Source organism: Littorina saxatilis, linkage group LG1 (genome assembly GCF_037325665.1).
Source record: "Littorina saxatilis isolate snail1 linkage group LG1, US_GU_Lsax_2.0, whole genome shotgun sequence".
Lineage (NCBI taxonomy): Eukaryota > Metazoa > Mollusca > Gastropoda > Littorinimorpha > Littorinidae > Littorina > Littorina saxatilis.
In genome coordinates, this window is record NC_090245.1 from 95,334,896 (window position 1) to 95,354,895 (window position 20,000).

General features: G+C 42.0%; 1 protein-coding gene and 1 long non-coding RNA gene across 2 annotated transcripts in view; both read right to left on the minus strand.

The window, feature by feature from the left end:
• LOC138946507 (uncharacterized) overlaps window positions 1-20,000 on the minus strand; it is a 458,926-nt gene that overhangs the window by 163,971 nt on the left and 274,955 nt on the right. The gene's annotated exons all lie outside the window — the stretch shown is intronic.
• Window positions 1-20,000, minus strand: part of LOC138950951 (neuropeptide receptor 15-like) — a 77,422-nt gene that overhangs the window by 5,423 nt on the left and 51,999 nt on the right. Inside the window, exons 2-4 of the mRNA XM_070322671.1 lie at window positions 6,487-6,745; window positions 5,198-5,298; window positions 3,199-3,439 (exon numbers count right to left, since the gene is read on the minus strand). Of these exons, the coding sequence (XP_070178772.1) occupies window positions 3,199-3,439; window positions 5,198-5,298; window positions 6,487-6,745 (601 nt within the window). The remainder of the gene's footprint in view (window positions 1-3,198; window positions 3,440-5,197; window positions 5,299-6,486; window positions 6,746-20,000) is intronic.

Below are 20,000 nucleotides of genomic sequence, written 5' to 3' on the forward strand. Positions count from 1 at the left end.
AATAATCCATATCGCCAGCGCAGACCTTTAGATAGGAAAGTTCCATCGTTTAACACTGAATTATACAAAAACTCATTTCTCCCATCTACAACACAACTCTGGAATTCTTTACCAGACTACATAAAACTTAGTAAGTCCCTCAAGCACTTTTTGTCAAAAAACGATTTAAGTCCGCCGTGTTATTGGTATTCTGGAGATCGCATATCACAAACAATTCACTGTAAGCTCAGGCTATATATAAGTGATCTTAATAACGATCTAGTGAGACGACACGTTGCTACAGATGCATCTTGTGACTGCGGATTTCCGTCCGAAACCGTAAAACACTTCCTATTAGATTGTCCAAATTATCGCGAAGCACGTCAAGAAACCATACATACCCTCCCTAACCACAGTATTCACCTCCCCCACCTTCTAAATGGAGACAGACAGTATTCTCTAGATTTGAACAGGAACATTTATTCCAGAGTACACTCGTTCATTGAACGTTCAGGCCGCTTTGGGCAAACCAGAATCAATGCTCCACAAGCCGGACAACAACTTTAATTTCTGCACAACTCCTACCCATCCCTCTTCTTTTTATTCCTTTTCTTCCCCTCCTTCGAATTCCTTCCTCTTACTGTCTTTCTTTATAATGATTATGCAACGTTTATTATGTTATGATAATTTTGGATGATTAATGAGATGAGGATGATTATAATGATGATGCTTTGGATTTCCAATTTGGTTTATTTAGACAAATTGTTCAGCCGTTACCGCCTTACGTCATTTAAAAAAATTTTTTTTTGCTAAGCGCCTGGAAGAGTTTTTTTTTTGGTTCTCTCCAAAATGTTAATCAATCAATAAACACGTGATAACAAACATGGTAACTGTGTGTTTTCTGTTTGTACACATAATTTCTCATTTACATGCTTTACCTTAAATCAGAGACAATAAACAACTTGTTTCTAATTAATAAAACGTTAGACTAACGAAATCTCAAAACAACATGATTTCCAAAAATAATTTCCAGTGGAACCTCTTCACTGCCACAGTATAACAGCATTTTGGTATTGCTGTGTGCCAGGGCAAAATTTCGCTTTCTTCGGTAGGTTCACTAATCTGTTCACTGCTCGATCATTTATTGAGATATCTCTTAGATCTTTGGCATGTGTTTTGCTTATACCCTTGGCTATTATAGGATGACATGATCATTGGACTTTGTGATTGTTATAGTAAAAATTGATATAATGACCATTTTTGTCAAAAATTACAGTTTCCGGACTTACACACACACACATTGCAGCATGTAAAATCACACAAAACACTGCTAAACCTGGTGTCAAACATCAGGTACTTACATTACAGCCCATAAAAGTATTCTTCTGTGTGGTAATCCATAAATCACTTCTTGTAGAGCTTACAGAACACTGTATCGCTTGAAAACAGGTCTACGAGTTGAGGTCCGACTTTCGGCCGCCATTGTGAATGCTATAGATCGGTTCTACATTTCTAACACAGTTTTCAACACGTGGTAGTAACTTATCCGAACGGTCTATGGGAAAGAACTGTGTTTAGAACCCCTACAAGTACTTGGACAGTGGTTACCTCCCATTTAGTTTTCAGAAATGTCCTGAAATGTTGTTGACACAAATCCCACGTACGAGATACGGTTATGGGCGTACGACAAACCGAAAATGACCACGTATTACATACGGGGTGGGCAGTGAATCGGTTTTTTAAAAAATGCTTACGCACATCTTTGCGATTAAAATAATATGATTAATCTTCTTCATATTTTTGCTGTTACTTTTAATACCAAAAAGCACATCTGTAACATTCAACGCGATGCTGTTGAACTTGTTCAATTGATTGCGTACCAATAGTAAGATTTAGTTTGAGTGGAGAAATCTAGTGTTTTTGTCTGGTTGCAATTACCATACTTTTAGTTTTTATTGGATGGACAAGCATAGCATTAGCACTACACCAGTTATTTACATCGTTTAAAGCTGTTTGAAGGGAGGACTCTATTACTGGAACAGACTTTCTTAGAGAGAGAGAGAGGGGAGGGAGGGAGGTAGGGAGGAACAGACGGCCGGACTCTCGAAAGCCTGAATCTTATCGGATCTCGGCTCACGCCTTGATCTGATATGATTTCAGCTTTCTCGACATTGGCACTGATAAATCTGGATATCGCAGTCAAATCTAACGATAACTAATACTGTATTCACCAAAACAAGGATAGCACACACACAAAAACATGTCGAAATTGTGTTCAATTCTGTTTAGAGTGAGCAACGCCCCAAACCTACACGAAAGTATGCACTATGTCACAAAGTGTGCAAAACGTGTTACATAAATTGTGTTCAATTCTGTTTAAAGTGAGCAACGCCCCAAACCTACACGAAAGTATGTACTATGCCAGAAAGTGTGCATAACTTGTTACAGACATTTTGAGTCTCTTTAGTTTGTAGAACTATGTACCATGTCACAAAGTGTGCAAAACGTGTTACAGACATTTTGAGTGTCTCTTTCGCTACTAGTACTATGTACCATGTTCCCAAAGTACAGTGCACAACATGTTACAGTAAAAAACAACAACAAAAACAATATAATGTATATATAAAGAATAAACGAGAGTATGTACGAGGATGTATGTCGAATGTCCATGTGGTAATGTGTAAGTGGAGCATATAAGAATGCCCATGTGTGAATGTGTAAGTGGAGCGTATAAGAAGGTGTAAGTGGAGCGTGGTCGAATGTCCATGTGTGAATGGGTAAGTTGAGCGTATAAGAATGTCCATGTGTGCGATGTGTAAGTGAGACATGGATGTGTTCATGACTGAATGCGTAAGCACAATGCAAGGAATGGCCAGAGAGGTATGTGGGAGGTGTGTTTATAACCTGCCCTGTTATATAGTGCTATATGTCTTATGTAAAAACAATGTCCTGTTTGTATTATTGTTATGTACCACGCCGGAATTTCTCTATGAGATAATAAAGTATTCTTATGTGAGGGTGCAGGTATGGATATGTGTGGTTTGGGTTATGTGTGTATTGATGTGTACTTTTATGTGTCTATATGTTCTGAGAGTATGTTTTTATGTGATGTTATTTCGTACACGAGCCAAAAGAAACATTTGTGTTTGTTGCATTCAGATAATAAAGTTGCATTGAATCGAATTGAATTGAATTGAGTGAGCAACAGCCCAAACCTACACGAAAGTTCTTCCTGAAGTTCTGGCTGAAGATGGAGTAGAGGATGGGGTTGGCGGCGCTGTTGATGTAGGCCACAATCATGGTGAAGACATGCAGCGTCCAGTTCTCGTGGAAGGATGATGGCTGCAGCGTGTCGTAGATCAGCAACACCTGCTGCGGCGAGTAGCTGACGAAGTAGACAATGACACTCATAATCAGCATCTTCACCACGCCTTTCCTGGCTTGCAGAGCTTCCGACGACCTGACAAACATAGAGATAGAGAACTGTTATTTTTCCAACCGACTAGGTCTGTGTGTTTGTGGTGAGTAGCTGACAAAGCCGACGATGACACTCATGATGAGCATTTTCACTAAGCCTTGCCTGCCTCGCAGAGCTTCCGACGACCTGAAAAATAATGAAGGGGGGGGGGGGGGGGGAGAATGCAAAAGATTGTTATTTCCTTTTGTAATACAAAGTCGGAAAATGTCGGATTCTTTAAAAAAAAAACTTTTGTGTCTATCCTTTCTGCACCACATTTGCGCACCAAACGAAATAATGTTGATTTTACTCGTCTGAATTGGGGCTGGGACCAAAGGCACTGAGAGACAACAATGAGGGTTGATGAACAAGCATTCAATTACCGTCGGTAGGGATTTAAAAGAACCAGAAAGTTCACGTTAAGCGTGGATTATATAAAAGGGAATGTCTATGCATTGTGCATTCTTTGAGAGATAAACTAAGGTGACCCGTGTACCACCTTGTGTTTACCTGCTAGTTGTTTTGTCAAGAGAAATGGTATTTGTCTTTTTTTCTGGGAGGGTTGGAAATGGACAAAGACACGTCAGCAATAAGTGACCATTTCCATCTTGTTTTTCACTTAGCCCAGCCAATCCTCGCCTTGAACTGTTTTTAACCTTCCACTAATCGGCGAAAAGTTCTTAGAAAAAAACAGGCTAAAAGCTTTTCTGGAAGCGTTAGAATTAGACACAAATCGGTCAACTGAAGTTGACAATGTCTACCTTTTCTGACTCATTTTTGCAAATCCTCATCGATAATTGGCCTTGCAGTTTACCTCTGCCCCCCCCAACACCCCCCCATCCCCACCCCAACCCACATTCACCATGCTCCTGTCAGTTTCGTGCTACCCCACCCCTCCCAAGATGTCTGGCAGTGAGAAGATATGTCCAACCTGGCAGACATTTATTTCTTTGAAAACAGTCGTTCTGCACCAAGAATGTGGCGAAAGAGCGTATTTTTCTGGCTGAAATGTATTTCTATCATCTGACCTTTCCTTGAACGCACCAGAATGTTTGTGTTTGTCTGGAACTTCGTGTGGAGTTCTGTCAGAAAACGGTGAAACTGAATTTGAATCGTACTTGATGTGCGTATCTTGATTGTGTACTTCCCATCAAATACTATTTTGAACGTAACTCTGGGGAATCGTTATAGTTACAAGAATGGGCATTACATGTTTGTGTTGTAAAAGATGCTTGATAAGGGACTAAGTGTACTTCTTTATTTTTGTTTTCAACCATGTTAATCAAAACCAATGGTGGAAGGGCCGATTTCTGTCTTATCTCAGCAATCGAAAACAACAACAACAACAACAACAACTAAACAAAAACAAAAACAAAAACACGAACCCAGACAAACAAACAAACAAACAAACAAACACCAACGACGACGACAGCGACATAAAAAATAATTAAAAAAATCATTTTCATTTTCATCACTTTATTGTCCCGTCGCTGGGATATTCGGGTCGCTTCCTCCCAGTGGAAAGCTAGCAGCAACACAGAGTCGCGCTACCCAGGTGTGTGCGTGTAACGATGTAATAAGCAAACTGAACTTATGGCCACGGGGGTTGGACGTGGATACCGTCTCTGAGTCTGCGCATAAAATTTACCCGTGTCCAAAAACAACACACACAAAACTACAACAAGAACAACGACAATGCCACTACCACCACCGACAACAACAACAACAACAACAAAAAGAGACATCCCCCCCCCCCCTCACCTTTCTTTAGCCAGTCCATTCTCATCGAGCACTGTGAGACGGCGGTGAAGCTTCTCGGACCCCATGAAAAGCTGTCTGGACACCAGGGCGTACAGCACCACCTGGCGGATGATGATGGAACTTTAGTTTACGGTGAGGCAGGTTTAGGCTACGCATTTTATGACAACCTGTCCTTACGAGAGAGAGAGAGAGAGAGAGAGAGAGAGAGAGAGAGAGAGAGAGAGAGAGAGAGAGAGAGAGAGAGAGAGAGAGAGAGAGAGAGAGAGACAATGACAATGACAATGACAATGACAAATTCTTTATTAACGAGGGTAATGGCATAAGCAAACAGGTGCTTTTTTACATCCAGCCCTCGCCCATGGGAGGGTTTAATCTAATGATAATACGTTTTTAAAAATGTTGAAATATCAATTAAAGAAGTAATAAAAACAAACGACAAACAAGCAAACGATTAACAGACTAAACAAAAAAACAAAATATACATACAAACGAACATGACATATTATTGTCAAAGGTATAATGAAAACTGTTTCAAGCAACAAAAAACGTGTGAAACTTCGAGGGAAGAAAAAATCCGTGAAACTGAGGAGTCAATGAAGCAACTACGTTGCAAGTAATAGCAATGTAGCATCGTTACATAAGTCATGTTATGAAATTAATTAGGTACATTTATCTACTGAAACGTGTAAAAGGTACAAATAAGGCATCAACAATATAAACATGTTCAGGCTAAGTGAGAACGAAATGTGCCATGTATAAGGAATGAGAAATATCTGTCTTTAAAAGTCTTGGCATTGACAGAATGTTTGAGACCGCTTGGAAGTGAATTCCAAAGATTAGTCCCCGAAAAGAGTAGGCTGGACTTAAAAAGATCTATACGAGGCCGAGGAGAGAGAGAGAGAAAGAGAGAGAGAGAGAGAGAGAGAGAGAGAGAGAGAGAGAGAGAGAGAGAGAGAGACAGACAGACAGAAGCAATCAACAAGAAAAACATACAATACGTCGTAAAAAGCAATAGATACAGGGAACACTTATAATAACACTCACAATACCAACGTTGCCGAATATGGCTATAATGTCAATGGTTGTGATGATGATGACGATGACGATGACGACGATGATGATGATGATGATGATGATGATGGTGATTATAATGACAATGACGATGACGACGACGAGGATGATGACGATAACGATGATGATGACAATGCCGATGAAGATGACGATAGCATAAAAGCATACGACAACATCCAAACAAAGCGAACATGTTTTACAAGACCACACACACATACCTGGACGACCAGGGGTCCCACATAGAACAGCCCCAACTCGCTGTACTTGAAGACCAGGTGGTAGAGCACGTGAGGCTCGGGGAACGACAGCATGCAGTAGGGCACGGAGCTGGCCGGGTGGCCGACCTTGACCTGGTTGAAGAGCAGGGTGGGGGCACCGGCCAGGAAGGAGGCTGGCCACAGGAGAGCCAGCACCATCCCGATGCGGCGTCGGTTGCACAGGATGTGGGCTCGGATCGGGTGGATGATCCCGATGTATCTGTTGAGGAGCGGAAACAGTTGTAGTTGAAAATAAAACAACACAAGAAAGGTACGTTGTTGGAACGTTGTTATTAACAAAAATACGTTTTCAATCACAAATATATCGACCCAACGGTCTTTTAAGTGAACAGACAAACAATTAGTCACAACAAACTTAGCTTGATGGAATCAGTTTATGCCCGCTCGCTAGGACGCCGAGCGAATGAATGATTGTATGAAACAATCAGGCATTCATTATGTTGTTTCTATCAAAGTATTGCAACATTGATTTAGATTGCGGCGTCGGTTGCACAGAATGTGGGCTCGTATCGGGTGGATGATGTCGATGTATCTGTTGGGGAACAGAAAGAGTTGCGGGTAAAGTCCTACTTTTGTGTGGGAAAATTTTGAATTTGAGATCAAAGTATACAGTTACGTATCTGGATTACATTACAGGAGACGGCATACGCATTGGTTTAAACACAATGTTATTCAAAATACATGACATGAAACAATTGACAAAAATGCAGCTAGGACACGAACTCAAGCAGATGCTTATTTGACGTGACCATAACAATGCTAAGTTACACAAGTTTTCATGATGGTGGACAACACAATTATTAACCAGAAGAACAAAATGTAGGAGGGGGGTATGGGGAACTTAATCAAAACAGGAGGATTTACAGAGAAAAAAAAATTAATAAAAGAAAAAAATAAAATAAAGCATAAAGAAAAAAATAAGGTGAGACTATGAATGAAGCGCGTGAGACGAGAACATCGATGCTGAGGCATGCAATAAGTAAATTCAGATAAATGTACATTTTCATGGAGAGGGCAGCATAAGTTCGTTACGAATGTATGGAAGAAAATAACCACACACACTCACACACACACAAACACATCGAGTGAAACCTTTACACACACACACACACATGAATGAAGCGCGTGAGACGAGAACATCGATGCTGAGGCATGCAATAAGTAAATTCAGATAAATGTACATTTTCATGGAGAGGGCAGCATAAGTTCGTTACGAATGTATGGAAGAAAACAACCACACACACACACACACACACACACACACACACACACACACACACACACACACAAAAGAGAACAGCAAAACAAAACAAAAACTCAATGATAATTATTACTTATGTTAAATATGTAATTGATGCAACAACACTGAGAGGCGGGTTTACGTTCTCCTGCACACAAACATACACAATACCAGTACGTGGGCTAATCCTTCAAGTTAGTCGACCAGATTCAGCAATAAAGGATTGGACCGACTCAAAAATCAATGTATTTATGCGAAATGAATGTTGCTCGCTGCCTCTTAATAATGTTTCCACGTGTCTAAAATTGGCAGGCAGTGAGTTAATTGTGGACATACGAGCATTTTCAAACAACGTGCAGTATAACAAGTAATCTTCAGCTGTTTCGTTCCGGTTACCGCACGCACACTGTGGGTTATCTTTTAAATGGCGTTTGCATAAATCGGAATTAAGGTTACTCATGTTTAAACGCATTCTGCTGTGTTGTATTTCTACATGTCTTTTTCCAAAATAATAATAAACTGGCACATAAGGATGAGGACTTTGTAAATAATGCTAAAACTCGCTAATTGAGTTTGTGGTTTTAACCATATCATGCAGATCATTCCATAAAATTGTAGTCGAAGGAACGAAGGATGTTCGGAAGATTTCTGTCCTGTGAGCTGGTACAAATCTTTCAAGTGGTCGTCTTCTGTGATAAGGATTTAAGGATGAAACTAGTGGTGGCAAAAGGTCAACTAAATATAGGGGACATTTACCATGAACCATTTTATGATATAAAATCAATTTATGTTGTCTTCGGCGTTCCGACTACAAAATCCGCTTTCTTTGTAAATCTTACCATGACTAGTTCTCCGCACACCGCCAATTATTATACGTAAAGCTTCAAGGTGTAGTTTTTTCCAGGGTGTTCGACAGGGCTTCGGTACAATTATCCCATAATACATCAACATAGTCAAAATGTGGCAAAATAAAGGATTTGTACATTATTTCCAAACTTTTTCTGCGTAACTTATACTTATAATGCCTTGAACAATTAATCAACAAAGTGGTCTTTTTCACAATATTTCTGACTTGAGCGTCCCATTTACAGTCATTTTGCAAAATAATACTGAGGTGCTTGTGTTCCTTTGTGTCTTCCAAAACAATTCCATTGAAAAATAACGGGTCAATTTGGCTTAAGTCACGTTTTATATTCAGCTATATGCTAGCGTGTACACACGAAGGGGGATAAGGCACTAGCAGGTATGCACATAAGTTGACCTGGGAGATCGGACACATCTCCACCTTAACCCACCAGGCGTGCGGTGTAATGAAATGTATGAACTGAGTTCGTGTTTATGGTTTAGATTTTTCTCAGGCCTGTAGCTTTTAGTCTACCCCCACCTCTTCTGTGTGTCTCCCTCTCTCCCCCTCCCCCCACTCTCTCCCCCTCACTCTTTCTCCTTCTCTGTCTGTCTGTCTGTCTGTCTGTCTGTCTGTCTGTCTGTCTGTCTGTCTCTCTCTCTCTCTCTCTCTCTCTCTCTCTCTCTCTCTCTCTCTCTCTCTCTCTCTCTCTCTCTCACTCTGTTCTGTGTGTTCTTCGTGTGCGTTTTTGTTCCGCGTTTAAATGAATATGTATTGATTGATGTTCAAGATACAATCCCAACAGGCAGAAATAAACTCTTTGGTCGTATTTATTAATGAAAATAACGCTCATATAAAACAACAACAACAACAACAACAACAACAACAACAACAACAACAACTTTTACTATTACAGTCCACACACACACACCAAACAAGAACACCCTCAGTAGATACAAATCCACCATAAATGGAGATTCCCACCAGACCACAGCAAGAGGATGATCGTGGCATTTTCCCCAAGCATAAAACATCTCGAGAAAATTGAAACCGATCCTTGAAATGACATCTTTGGCTCATTATTTAAGGCTTCTCTCCCTTAGTGGATTCTGGGTCACCAATAACACCCTTGTTCTGCATACAAATTGCGTTTCATGGCTTAGCATTTTTTGTGTGGTTCTTTTCTGTGTGGTGCTTTTGGTGTTTTATTTGCTGATCACGCTTTTACGCTTGAAGGATCAAGATACGTGCATCCCAAAGGTATAGCAGAGGAAATGCGTTATTTGAGTCGTATCTCCAGACACGCAGACGCCCTAGCAATGAATGCACAATGCGATCCTCTGGGATCCGTTGAAAAACAGATATTCACACACATGCGGAAAAACAGATTTGCACACGTACACGCGCGTAAACTATCTAAATGGCAGGCATGGTGTTACATGTTGGCTGCTGATAGACAACAATCTTAACACAAAAACAAAAACAAATAAACAAACAAACAAACAAACACTAAGTACCTATCTTTCCTGGTCAGTGTGTGCACTTACGTCTGTCTGTCTTTGTATTTGTGTCTATCTGTCTCTCTTTCTGGATGTCTTGTTTCTGTGTGAGACACTCTGTGTGTGTGTGTGTGTGTGTGTGTGTGTGTGTGTGTGTCTGTGTGTCTGTGTGTGAGTGTGTTTGTGTGTGTGAATGTGTGCGTGTGTGTGTGTGCGTGTGTGTGTGCGTGAGTGTGTGTGTGTGGTGCGTGTGTGTGTGTGTGTGTGTGCGTGTGTGTGTGTCTGTGTCTGTGTGTGCATGTGTGTCTGTGTGTCTGTGTGTCTGTGTGTCTGTCTGTCTGTCTCTGTGTCTGTCTGTCTGTCTGTCTGTCTCTTTATCTCTTTGTCTCTCTCTTTCTTTCTCCCTCTGTCTCTATGTCTCTCTCTCTCTGACTCTCTCTCTCTTTCTCTCTCTCTGTCTCTCTCTCTGTCTGTCTGTCTCTCTGTCTCTGTCTGTGTGTCTCTCTGTGTGTGTGTGTGTGTGTGTGTGTGTCTCTCTCTCACTCTCTCTCTCTCTCTCTCTCTCTCTCTCTCTCTCTCTCTCTCTCTCTCTCTCTCTCTCTCTCTCTCTCTCTCTCTCTCTCACCCAGCCCCTCTTTCTGTGCTAGCTAACGCGTGCTTCGATGTGAGGCACGTGCATCTTCAACTGAAGAACTCTTCTGATATTCAAACCGAACGAAATGACCAAGACGAAACAGAATGCCCCAGTATTGTGAAATTCAGTTTACATACTATTTCCCTCTAAATTACATTTCAGGGCAGGAGCTATTCAAGGAACGGCTCTAGTATTTGACTTGAGCTTTTTTTTCGGAATGCACTTTACGATTACAGTGTTAGCTACATTTAGAACAACATTTGGGAAAATGCAAATTAAAAGACAATTTGAAAAAATCTAGACCTTACGTTTTGCTCCTACAGCTATAGGTCACGTTCTCCTCGGTAAGAGGGTAGGGATCAATCAAGGGCATTTTTGAAAATCTATAGCTAGCAAGATATAGCTCCACATCCTTTCTCTTCCGCAAGCTCTTTCGACCAAAATTTGCTAAGCTGTGAACCACAGGTTAGAGAGAGAGAGAGAGAGAGAGAGAGAGAGAGAGAGAGAGAGAGAGAGAGAGAGAGAGAGAGAGAGAGAGAGAGAGAGAGAGAGAGAGAGAGACTTAGACTTAGACTTAGACTTAGAACATTTTATTGACATAAAGGGTAAACATTTTAAGCCAAGGACCTAATCTTACAACGTGCCCTTTACATTCACACTAACACATCCGCACGCATATAAACAACATAATATAATGAATTCATATAGGCATAACATGTAAATGTACAGTAAATAAGCATAAGCACCACGGCCACACGAAACACAAAATCTAATATACGAAGTAAAACAATATGAATACTATATGCTATGAATATGTAATATGACGTGAATATAATTATATAGTAATATTAATATAGTATACATTAGACAGAACTGTAAGATTCACATGATTATGTCACCGCGGGTGTGTACTTACAGAGAACAGTTTAGATGGTTTTTTTAAAGAAGATTTAAAAATATTTACAGATTTGCTAGTTTTAACATTCGAAGGAAGAGAGTTCCACCTTGACGGCCCAGCAAAGGCAAAACTAGTTTTATATAGATCTACACGGGTCCTTGGTAGTAGATATTTATCTGATCCGTGAGAGAGAGAGAGAGAGAGAGAGAGAGAGAGAGAGAGAGAGAGAGAGAGAGAGAGAGAGAGAGAGAGAGAGACAGAGAGAGAGAGACAGAGAGAGAGAGAGAGGATTTGGTATCTTATCATTATCAGTCGGACACACACACACACACACACACACACACACACACACACACACACACACACACACACACACACACACACACACACACACACACACACACACACACACACACACGCGCGCGCGCGCGCATACACGCACGTGCGTATTTTCACAACCTCCCACGAAATACTGCGCACAGAGCCAGAATGCAACCCTTTCTTCGTGGGCAGTGGAAATCAATCAGCGCCCTTCACTTGAGCGAGTAATCCTGGCCAGTATTTTGGGATCTCTCTGTCCGCACCCCATCACAGGGAGATCATGCCCAGCTGGTCTTTACGATTATTTCCCCTGCCCACGTAACCCGTATCGAGAATGGCGGATACATTTTGTCGTCCATATTGTTTTTGTTGACGTTCATGTGTGTGTGTGTGTGTGTGTGTGTGTGTGTGTGTGTGTGTGTGTGTGTGTGTGTGTGTGTGTGTGTGTGTGTATGTGTGTGTGAGTGTGTTTGTGTGTGTGTGTGTGTGTGTGTATGTGTGTGTGTGTGTATGTGTGTGCATGTGTGTGTGTATGTGTGTGTGTGTGTGTGTGTGTGTGTGTGTGTGTGTGTGTGTTTCGAACTTCTTCCTTTTTTCAGTTGACATAAATAAATACAAAACAATGCTTACCGGACATAATATATGCTATCGAATTGCAGTGAAGCCGATCAGATCAAAAGATATCATTATTTAGTTTTTAGGTGTGTTTTCGTATTATTGAATACCATCAACTTCTTACATTATGTGCTCGGGATCTTTATCGGGTGCATACATGCACAGAGAGATGTTCGGAAACAGAGAAGAGTCTGCACACACTGCTTACGACCTTTTATGGTAAGTAGGTCGTGAAATGTACTCTTAGATCCGTCAGCATCCTAAAGAAATACATGTACAGCTAACCAGATTCTTTGACGAGAAGCCCATTGAGACGGGTCGTTACTTCCTCTCCGTGAATTTGCTATGATTTAAAACCCGCTGGGATCCACAACAGAGCAGCCATGGAAACAAAACTAGCATCGAAGAAGGGATGCAATAAACGAAAGACGCATACATAAAACGAACTTCAAAAGAATTGTGAACATTGGCAGCACAGGCTTTTATAGAAATAGAAACTACCACCAACACTACCCACGCTGCCAACAAACAAGAGAAGCAGCCGACCAAACACAGATAGGAAAGGGGACTGACAGTCAATGTTGCTGGTCATTACTAAGAAGAGACTTTATATCTTTCGACGACAGCAAACGGGGCGTAAATATTCACTAGGGCTTGCAAACAACTGCATGCAAAGTACGGATAGTATTGCCTGACTGTCTGTGTACATTTATTGCTAGTACAAGAAGAAGAGAATTATTGGTATTTTGGGGTCGGTCTCTAATCTTGTGAACGCATGGTAGACAGCGGCTCCAATACCAACGATGATTGATCTGTCTGTCGTATTTATGTTGTTGTTTTATTAGCAAACTAAATTCTTTCTTTATTTGGTGTTTAACGTCGTTTTCAACCACGAAGGTTATATCGCTACGGGGAAAGGGGGGGAGATGGGATAGAGCCACTTGTTAATTGTTTCTTGTTCACAAAAGCACTAATCAAAAAATTGCTCCAGGGGCTTGCAACGTATAGTACAATATATACTGTTCAAAAAAAGAAACGCATAGCTTGTAATATTTGGTTAATTTAGTTATATGGCTACAAGGATATCCACCAAACTGCAGAAAATGTTTATCTCGTCGTCGACCTTTCGTCCATTGCCACAAGTGAGCTCTGCACGTGACGCATGCGTTATCAGTGGCTACAATGTCAACATTGCTCATTTGGCATGACCACTCGTCATGCTTCAGTGTAATCTCGTGAAACTCGGGGAATATTGAGCTCTCACCATGTCTTCCAAAACCCATAAAAGCGGATTGTTCGCCACAAAGAAATCAGACGACAATTCAGCGACGAAAGATGGCCCGATTGAGCAGAGAAGACCGCCAAATTGCATTGGGTCGTTTACAAGCAGGCCAAAGTCAAAGTGCAATCGCCAGGCACTTCCACGTGTCCCAGAGCACCATCAGTAGACTGTTGGTCAGGTTTCAAGCCACTGGCTCCGTTGCTGACTTGCCACGAGCGGGAAGACCAAGGGCGACAACTGATGCTCACGACCGCTTCATACGGCTCCGCCACCTCCGGAATCGTTTCCTGTCGGCCTCATCTTCTGTCCAGGCTCTCCCCGGGCCACACCGATTATCGGACCAGACCGTGCGGAACCGCCTGCATGAAGCTGGTTTGAGAGCTCGCAGACCTCACAGAGGAGCTGTCCTCACCCGCCGCCATCGCCAGAACCGAGTGCAGTGGGGCAACCAGCACCTTCGCTGGACCGTCCGGAATCACTGGAGACACGTGTGGTTCAGCGACGAGTCCTACTTCCTGCTCCAGCGACATGATGGTCGGAGGAGGGTTTACCGGAGAGTAAACGAACGTTACGCGCCCAACTGTGTGGATGAGGCACCCGTTCATGGTGGTGGAGGCGTCATGGTGTGGGGGGCGATCAATACCGCTGGAAGGAGCACCCTGGTGCACGTCCAAGGGCGCATAACTGCCCAGCGATACGTGGAGGAAATTCTGCGCCCACACGCCCTTCCTCTTCTGGCTGACCAGGATGCCATATTCCAGCAGGACAACGCTCGCCCGCACACAGCACGACTCACCACCCAGTTCCTCACCGACCACCATGTCCAGGTGCTTCCCTGGCCATCCATGTCGCCAGACATGAACCCGATAGAACACCTCTGGGATGAATTGGACAGACGTGTGCGCAGGCGAGAAGAAGCGCCGGCAAATCACCGCGATCTATTGCAGGCACTTCAGGAGGAGTGGGACACCATCCCACAGCAAGATATCCGGCATCTGATCCAGTCCATGCCCAGAAGGTGCCGGGCAGTTGTTGCTGCTCAAGGCAGTCACACCCCCTACTGACTTGACAGCCTCGGCACCCAATCGTATTGATTGACTGATTGATTTGAAGATGCAAATGAACTGTGTGTGCATTCAACTGTGTCCATACCAAATTTCAAACAAATAATCTAAATATTGGATTTTCTGTTAATTTTTTCGAAAAATAAAACAAATTTGGCAAGTAGCAACTATGCGTTTCTTTTTTTGAACAGTATATTACCTTACTGGGAGAATGCAAGTTTCCAGTACAAAGGACTTAACATTTCTTACATACTGCTTGACTAAAATCTTTGTCTCTTACGACATGCTGGGGAGCATCGGGTAAATTCTTCCCCCTAACCCGCGGGGAGTAGCGAACTAAATATATTTTTGCTTTTATATTAAAAAGGGAGAACAATTAACACACCAACAACCACAGCGGCAAGATTGCACTCCATGATAACGATGCAAACTGTACTTTATTAGAAACAACAGACAAGAAAGCAAACGAAAGGAAAGTTGAAATAACTTGCGAGGCATTATGAGGCGAACGCACCGCGTGCTGTAGTAAATATCAGCAGACGACCAAATAATACCCCAATTCCAGAAAATACAATATTGCTTAGTTTAATTTATACGTTGTATTCGTCCACGAAATTATCTTATACATGTACTTATACAAGAGCACGTTTATAAGCTTAGCTGGTTGTCCTCTGTTAACTCAATTAATCGTATGCGGCAATGTCAAATGTAATTCTTTGAATAAAATTGTTGAAATTCAGTTAAAGCTACTTTACTTTGTATAAAAGCGATCGATTTGCACTGTTCTGAACGAAAGGTTTTGCAGTAACAAACTGTGACGCTGTAAAAAGGTAACATTTTGACACGCAAGTTCGATTGCGGAGTCTTTCAACCCAGTGGAAGTTTGATTTGCATGCTTCACAAACCAAACAGACGTCGAGGCAGGCAGGATGGATACACAGTACGCTTTCCTTGCCCTTCTTTTTTCGAGAAACGGAAGGAATCAGTCAGGCGGAAGGTGAGGCCAAACTTTGCAGAAAGGCTCAAGGTCCTAGCCGTATTATGCGAATGTGAGCTCATATCACGGAAGATGTCATGAAGTTGATTATAGTGTGAATAAAGGAGTTACTTTTATGTATACGTGTTCTGCCCTATGTAATTACACTGACTCTTCACTCTTCACACTAAACACTTCAAACACAGAATTTGGGAGGATACAGACTTATTATTTCATCACAAATTATAACACAATTCTTTACCTCAAAACATCAATACCAATCAACTTCTCGTCCACACCGTTCATACACTCTCTTCACAATCACTCCATACATGTGATTAATGATATAAATAAACTATTTCAATAATAAGTTACTGCACAAGTTAACGTGTTGACAGACACTCACGAGTTCGTATCACGGCTCACAGCATGTCGTCATTTACACATCCTTGTGCCGCTGAATCCACGTAGACGATGAATTCCCAGAAACTCTCCTTATAGATGCCAACATGCACCTTTCACGTTTCTTCCCGAGAAACACTTTCGCCATTAGCGAAAAGAACCGTCGTCTCTACGACCGGTGACGATGGAGATTCCTCCGTCCAGCGATCTGCGCCGATGTGGTCTCTCTCTCCACCATCGTCACGCCTCTTCCGTGTGAGGTCCGTCTCTCGCTCACCCTCATGAAGTCTCGTCATGGAAACTCCTTAAGAGACCCGTCTCTTGAAAGAGTGTTTGTCCCCGACAAACCTGACACACGCTAGACACCTTGCTCGGTCGAGCCTCTACAACGTTGTGACGTTATTAAACCAAGACCAGTTACATTTCTCATAAACACAACTCATGTCAAACTAGGGTTTTCTCGTGCAACACACGAAACCCGTGATATCGCTTCAAACGTGTCCTAGCATATCCCAATTCAATCTTTAGGGAGGTTAAAATCACGACGTGCTTCACATCACAAATATCCTACTCACATCTTTGTGACACCCCCCTTCCCGGGGAACAAAAGAAAACTCTCGAGTTTTCTTTTGATCAAAGCAACCTTCTCTTTCCAAACATCCCATAAACCTATGGTATGCTCTGATCTACGAATGACCTGGACAACATGTCTGCCAAAGTGTTCCTGTCTCCTGCTATTGGATGAACCTCGAATGCTAATTCTTGCAGTGAAAGACACCACCGCATCACATGTTTTGAAAATTTCACCCATCTTTCCAAACACCTGTTCCATCTCACCCTTTTGACTCTCTGTCAAACCAGGATCAAAAACAATGTCTCTGATTGTCTCTTCCTTCCCCCTGAGCAATGTAGGCAACGGCAACGGTTCCCTGGCCCTCTCCTCAGTCGGAGGTAACACCGCAACATTTGCCTCTCCCCACCATTTACTTGGTAAGACATCCTGACTGCCCCATTGAGATCTCAGTGGAATGCTTTCGCGATATCCACTACTGGTCTCTGTATCAACAACATCAACAACTTCCTCAACATCAACAACTTTCTCTGCACAAACTGCATACTTCTCATCCTCACGTGACAAACTCAACATCTCTTTCAATGTCTCATCTCCTCTCTGCAACCTTATCAGATCCTCTACGTCACCCGACAAATCAGGAGTAATAACATTGTTCAATGGAACTGGATCCTCCAGTTTCTTTTTGGCTTGTGCCCTGGTCGTAGCACACGCGACCTTCTCAAGTACCACCTCTTTAGTTTCTCTCTTGTGACTTACATCAGCACACAATCCAACACCCTGCGTATTCCCTAGGAATAAATCCACTCTGGGTACCACACCCTGAAGATTACCTATCACTAGGTCAGCGACTGGATCTGTTAGCACACAACACTTCAACTTCCCTTGAAAATATGGGGTATCAACAACCACTTCCGCCAATGGATACACATCAATCCGTCCACTAAAACCCTTTACCTTTTGAACTTCTCCCTGTATGTACTGGTTTGGTAAGACCAACGTCTTCCTTACCCCAGCTACATTAGCTCCTGTGTCTCCCAGTACTGAAACTTGCTTCCCATTAACGAGGCCTTCCGCTAATGGCAACGACCCGAATGCTGCCGAGCTTACCAACACCCAGCGTCTTGACAATCCGCTACCGACTTCGCTGAATACATGTGCTCTGACTCTGCTGTTCAGTACCTGTACCTCCAGTACTCAATCCTCTTTCTTGCTGCGATCCTCTACCCGGCCTACGCTCCTCTCCTCTGCCTTGAAACCTGGTATTTCTGCTCATACCATCTTGTCTTCTGCCACTATCACTCTGACCACTAGTGAACGACGAAGAAGAAGAAGAAGACTCTGACCACGATTGTAAGACTGTCCTGCTCCACGATTCTGATTGAACGCTACGTTTCCAGTCCCCAAAGGATTTACTTGACCCTTTCTGGCCAAACATTTATTCGGATGGGCTGATTTGTACGTTTCTGCGCGCGCTGGCAATCATTTCTTTTGAATTTTTACAATCACGTTATCTCAAAAAGACTGCCAAATCAGTGCATATGCTGTTGAGAATCTGCTCACACAACACAAAATCAAACAATGCATCATGTGAGTTTTCTATATCAGACAACCTCAACCAACGTCTGGCGTTATGGGGTTAGTGCTAGGACTGGTTGGTCCGGTGTCAGAATAATGTGACTGGGTGAGACATGAAGCATGTGCTGCGACTTCTGTCTTGTGTGTGGCGCACGTTAAATGTCAAAGCAGCACCGTCCTGATATGGCCCTTCGTGGTCGGCTGGGCGTTAAGCAAACAAACAAACAAAACAAAAAAACAGTTGAAAAGATGCTTCATCTTTGTTACGTATGTACCAACACTTTCATCCGCCTCTGGCTTCGTACTACGGAATTTCTCACGAAATCCATCTCGAGTGCACTGAAACTTCTTCAACAACTCTTTCTTCAAATCTTCGAAAGACAAAGTACCCGTTGAAAACAATGAATGAAACAGTGACACAGCTCCAGCGTCCAGATACGCTGATAAGTATGTGGCCCACTCTGAATCACTCCATTTGTTCGCCTTAGCATGCGTTTCAAATCTGTACAAAAATCTGTCATTATCATTTTTATCCTCTTTGAACATTGGGAGTTTTGGATACTGGGGCCTGATGCTGGGACCTGATTTCCCACCTGCATTTCCCCCTGTACTTTGCTGCGCTTGTACTTTCTTAAACTCCAAATCCATTTTCCTTGCCTCATTATCTGCGTCTAGCCTCTTTGCATCATTCTCCGCGTCTATCCTCTTTGCATCTAATTCCCTCTTTGCCTCTATTTCTAATCTTTTTGTCTCAGCCTCAACTTCTAATCTTTTTGTCTCAGCCTCAACTTCTAATCTTTTTGTCTCAGCCTCTACCTTCTTTGCCTCCCTTTCCTGACTTCTCTCTTCTCTATCCACCTGATCCTGGGCAAACTTAAACAAAGTTTCTGCCTTCAAACCATGCTTCTCTCCCAATGCCAAATAAAGATCATATGTGTTACCACCAGTATCAATATTCTCAGCCATCTTTACAATGTCACAATATCAAAGTAATCTCAAAGTAATACAATGGTTCAAGTAACACAAGTTCACAAAATTGTTTTAAGTATCAAAAAGTTTGTATCATACACCAGTTTCTCGCAATACTAAACACACACAAAAGAGTATAATAAAATACTAAACTAACAGAAATCTTGTGCCTTTTAAAAACAATCCTCAAATTGTTTACTACTTAACTATTTACACAATCAGTCTCAAAAATAAAACAATAAACTTAATGGAGTCCAATTTTTTTTTATAATTTAGAAAATATCAGTTTAAACAATCAATAGCAGCTTCAAACACTTGTCAATCAATGTCAACAAACATCAACAAAAAATAAAAAAAATAATTAACTAGAAATTTCAAAGTTTCTCAAACCCAAGTAACACACTTTAAATGAACAAACCAAGACCAGTTACATTTCTCATAAACACAACTCATGTCAAACTAGGGTTTTCTCGTGCAACACACGAAACCCGTGATATCGCTTCAAACGTGTCCTAGCATATCCCAATTCAATCTTTAGGGACGTTAAAATCACGACGTGCT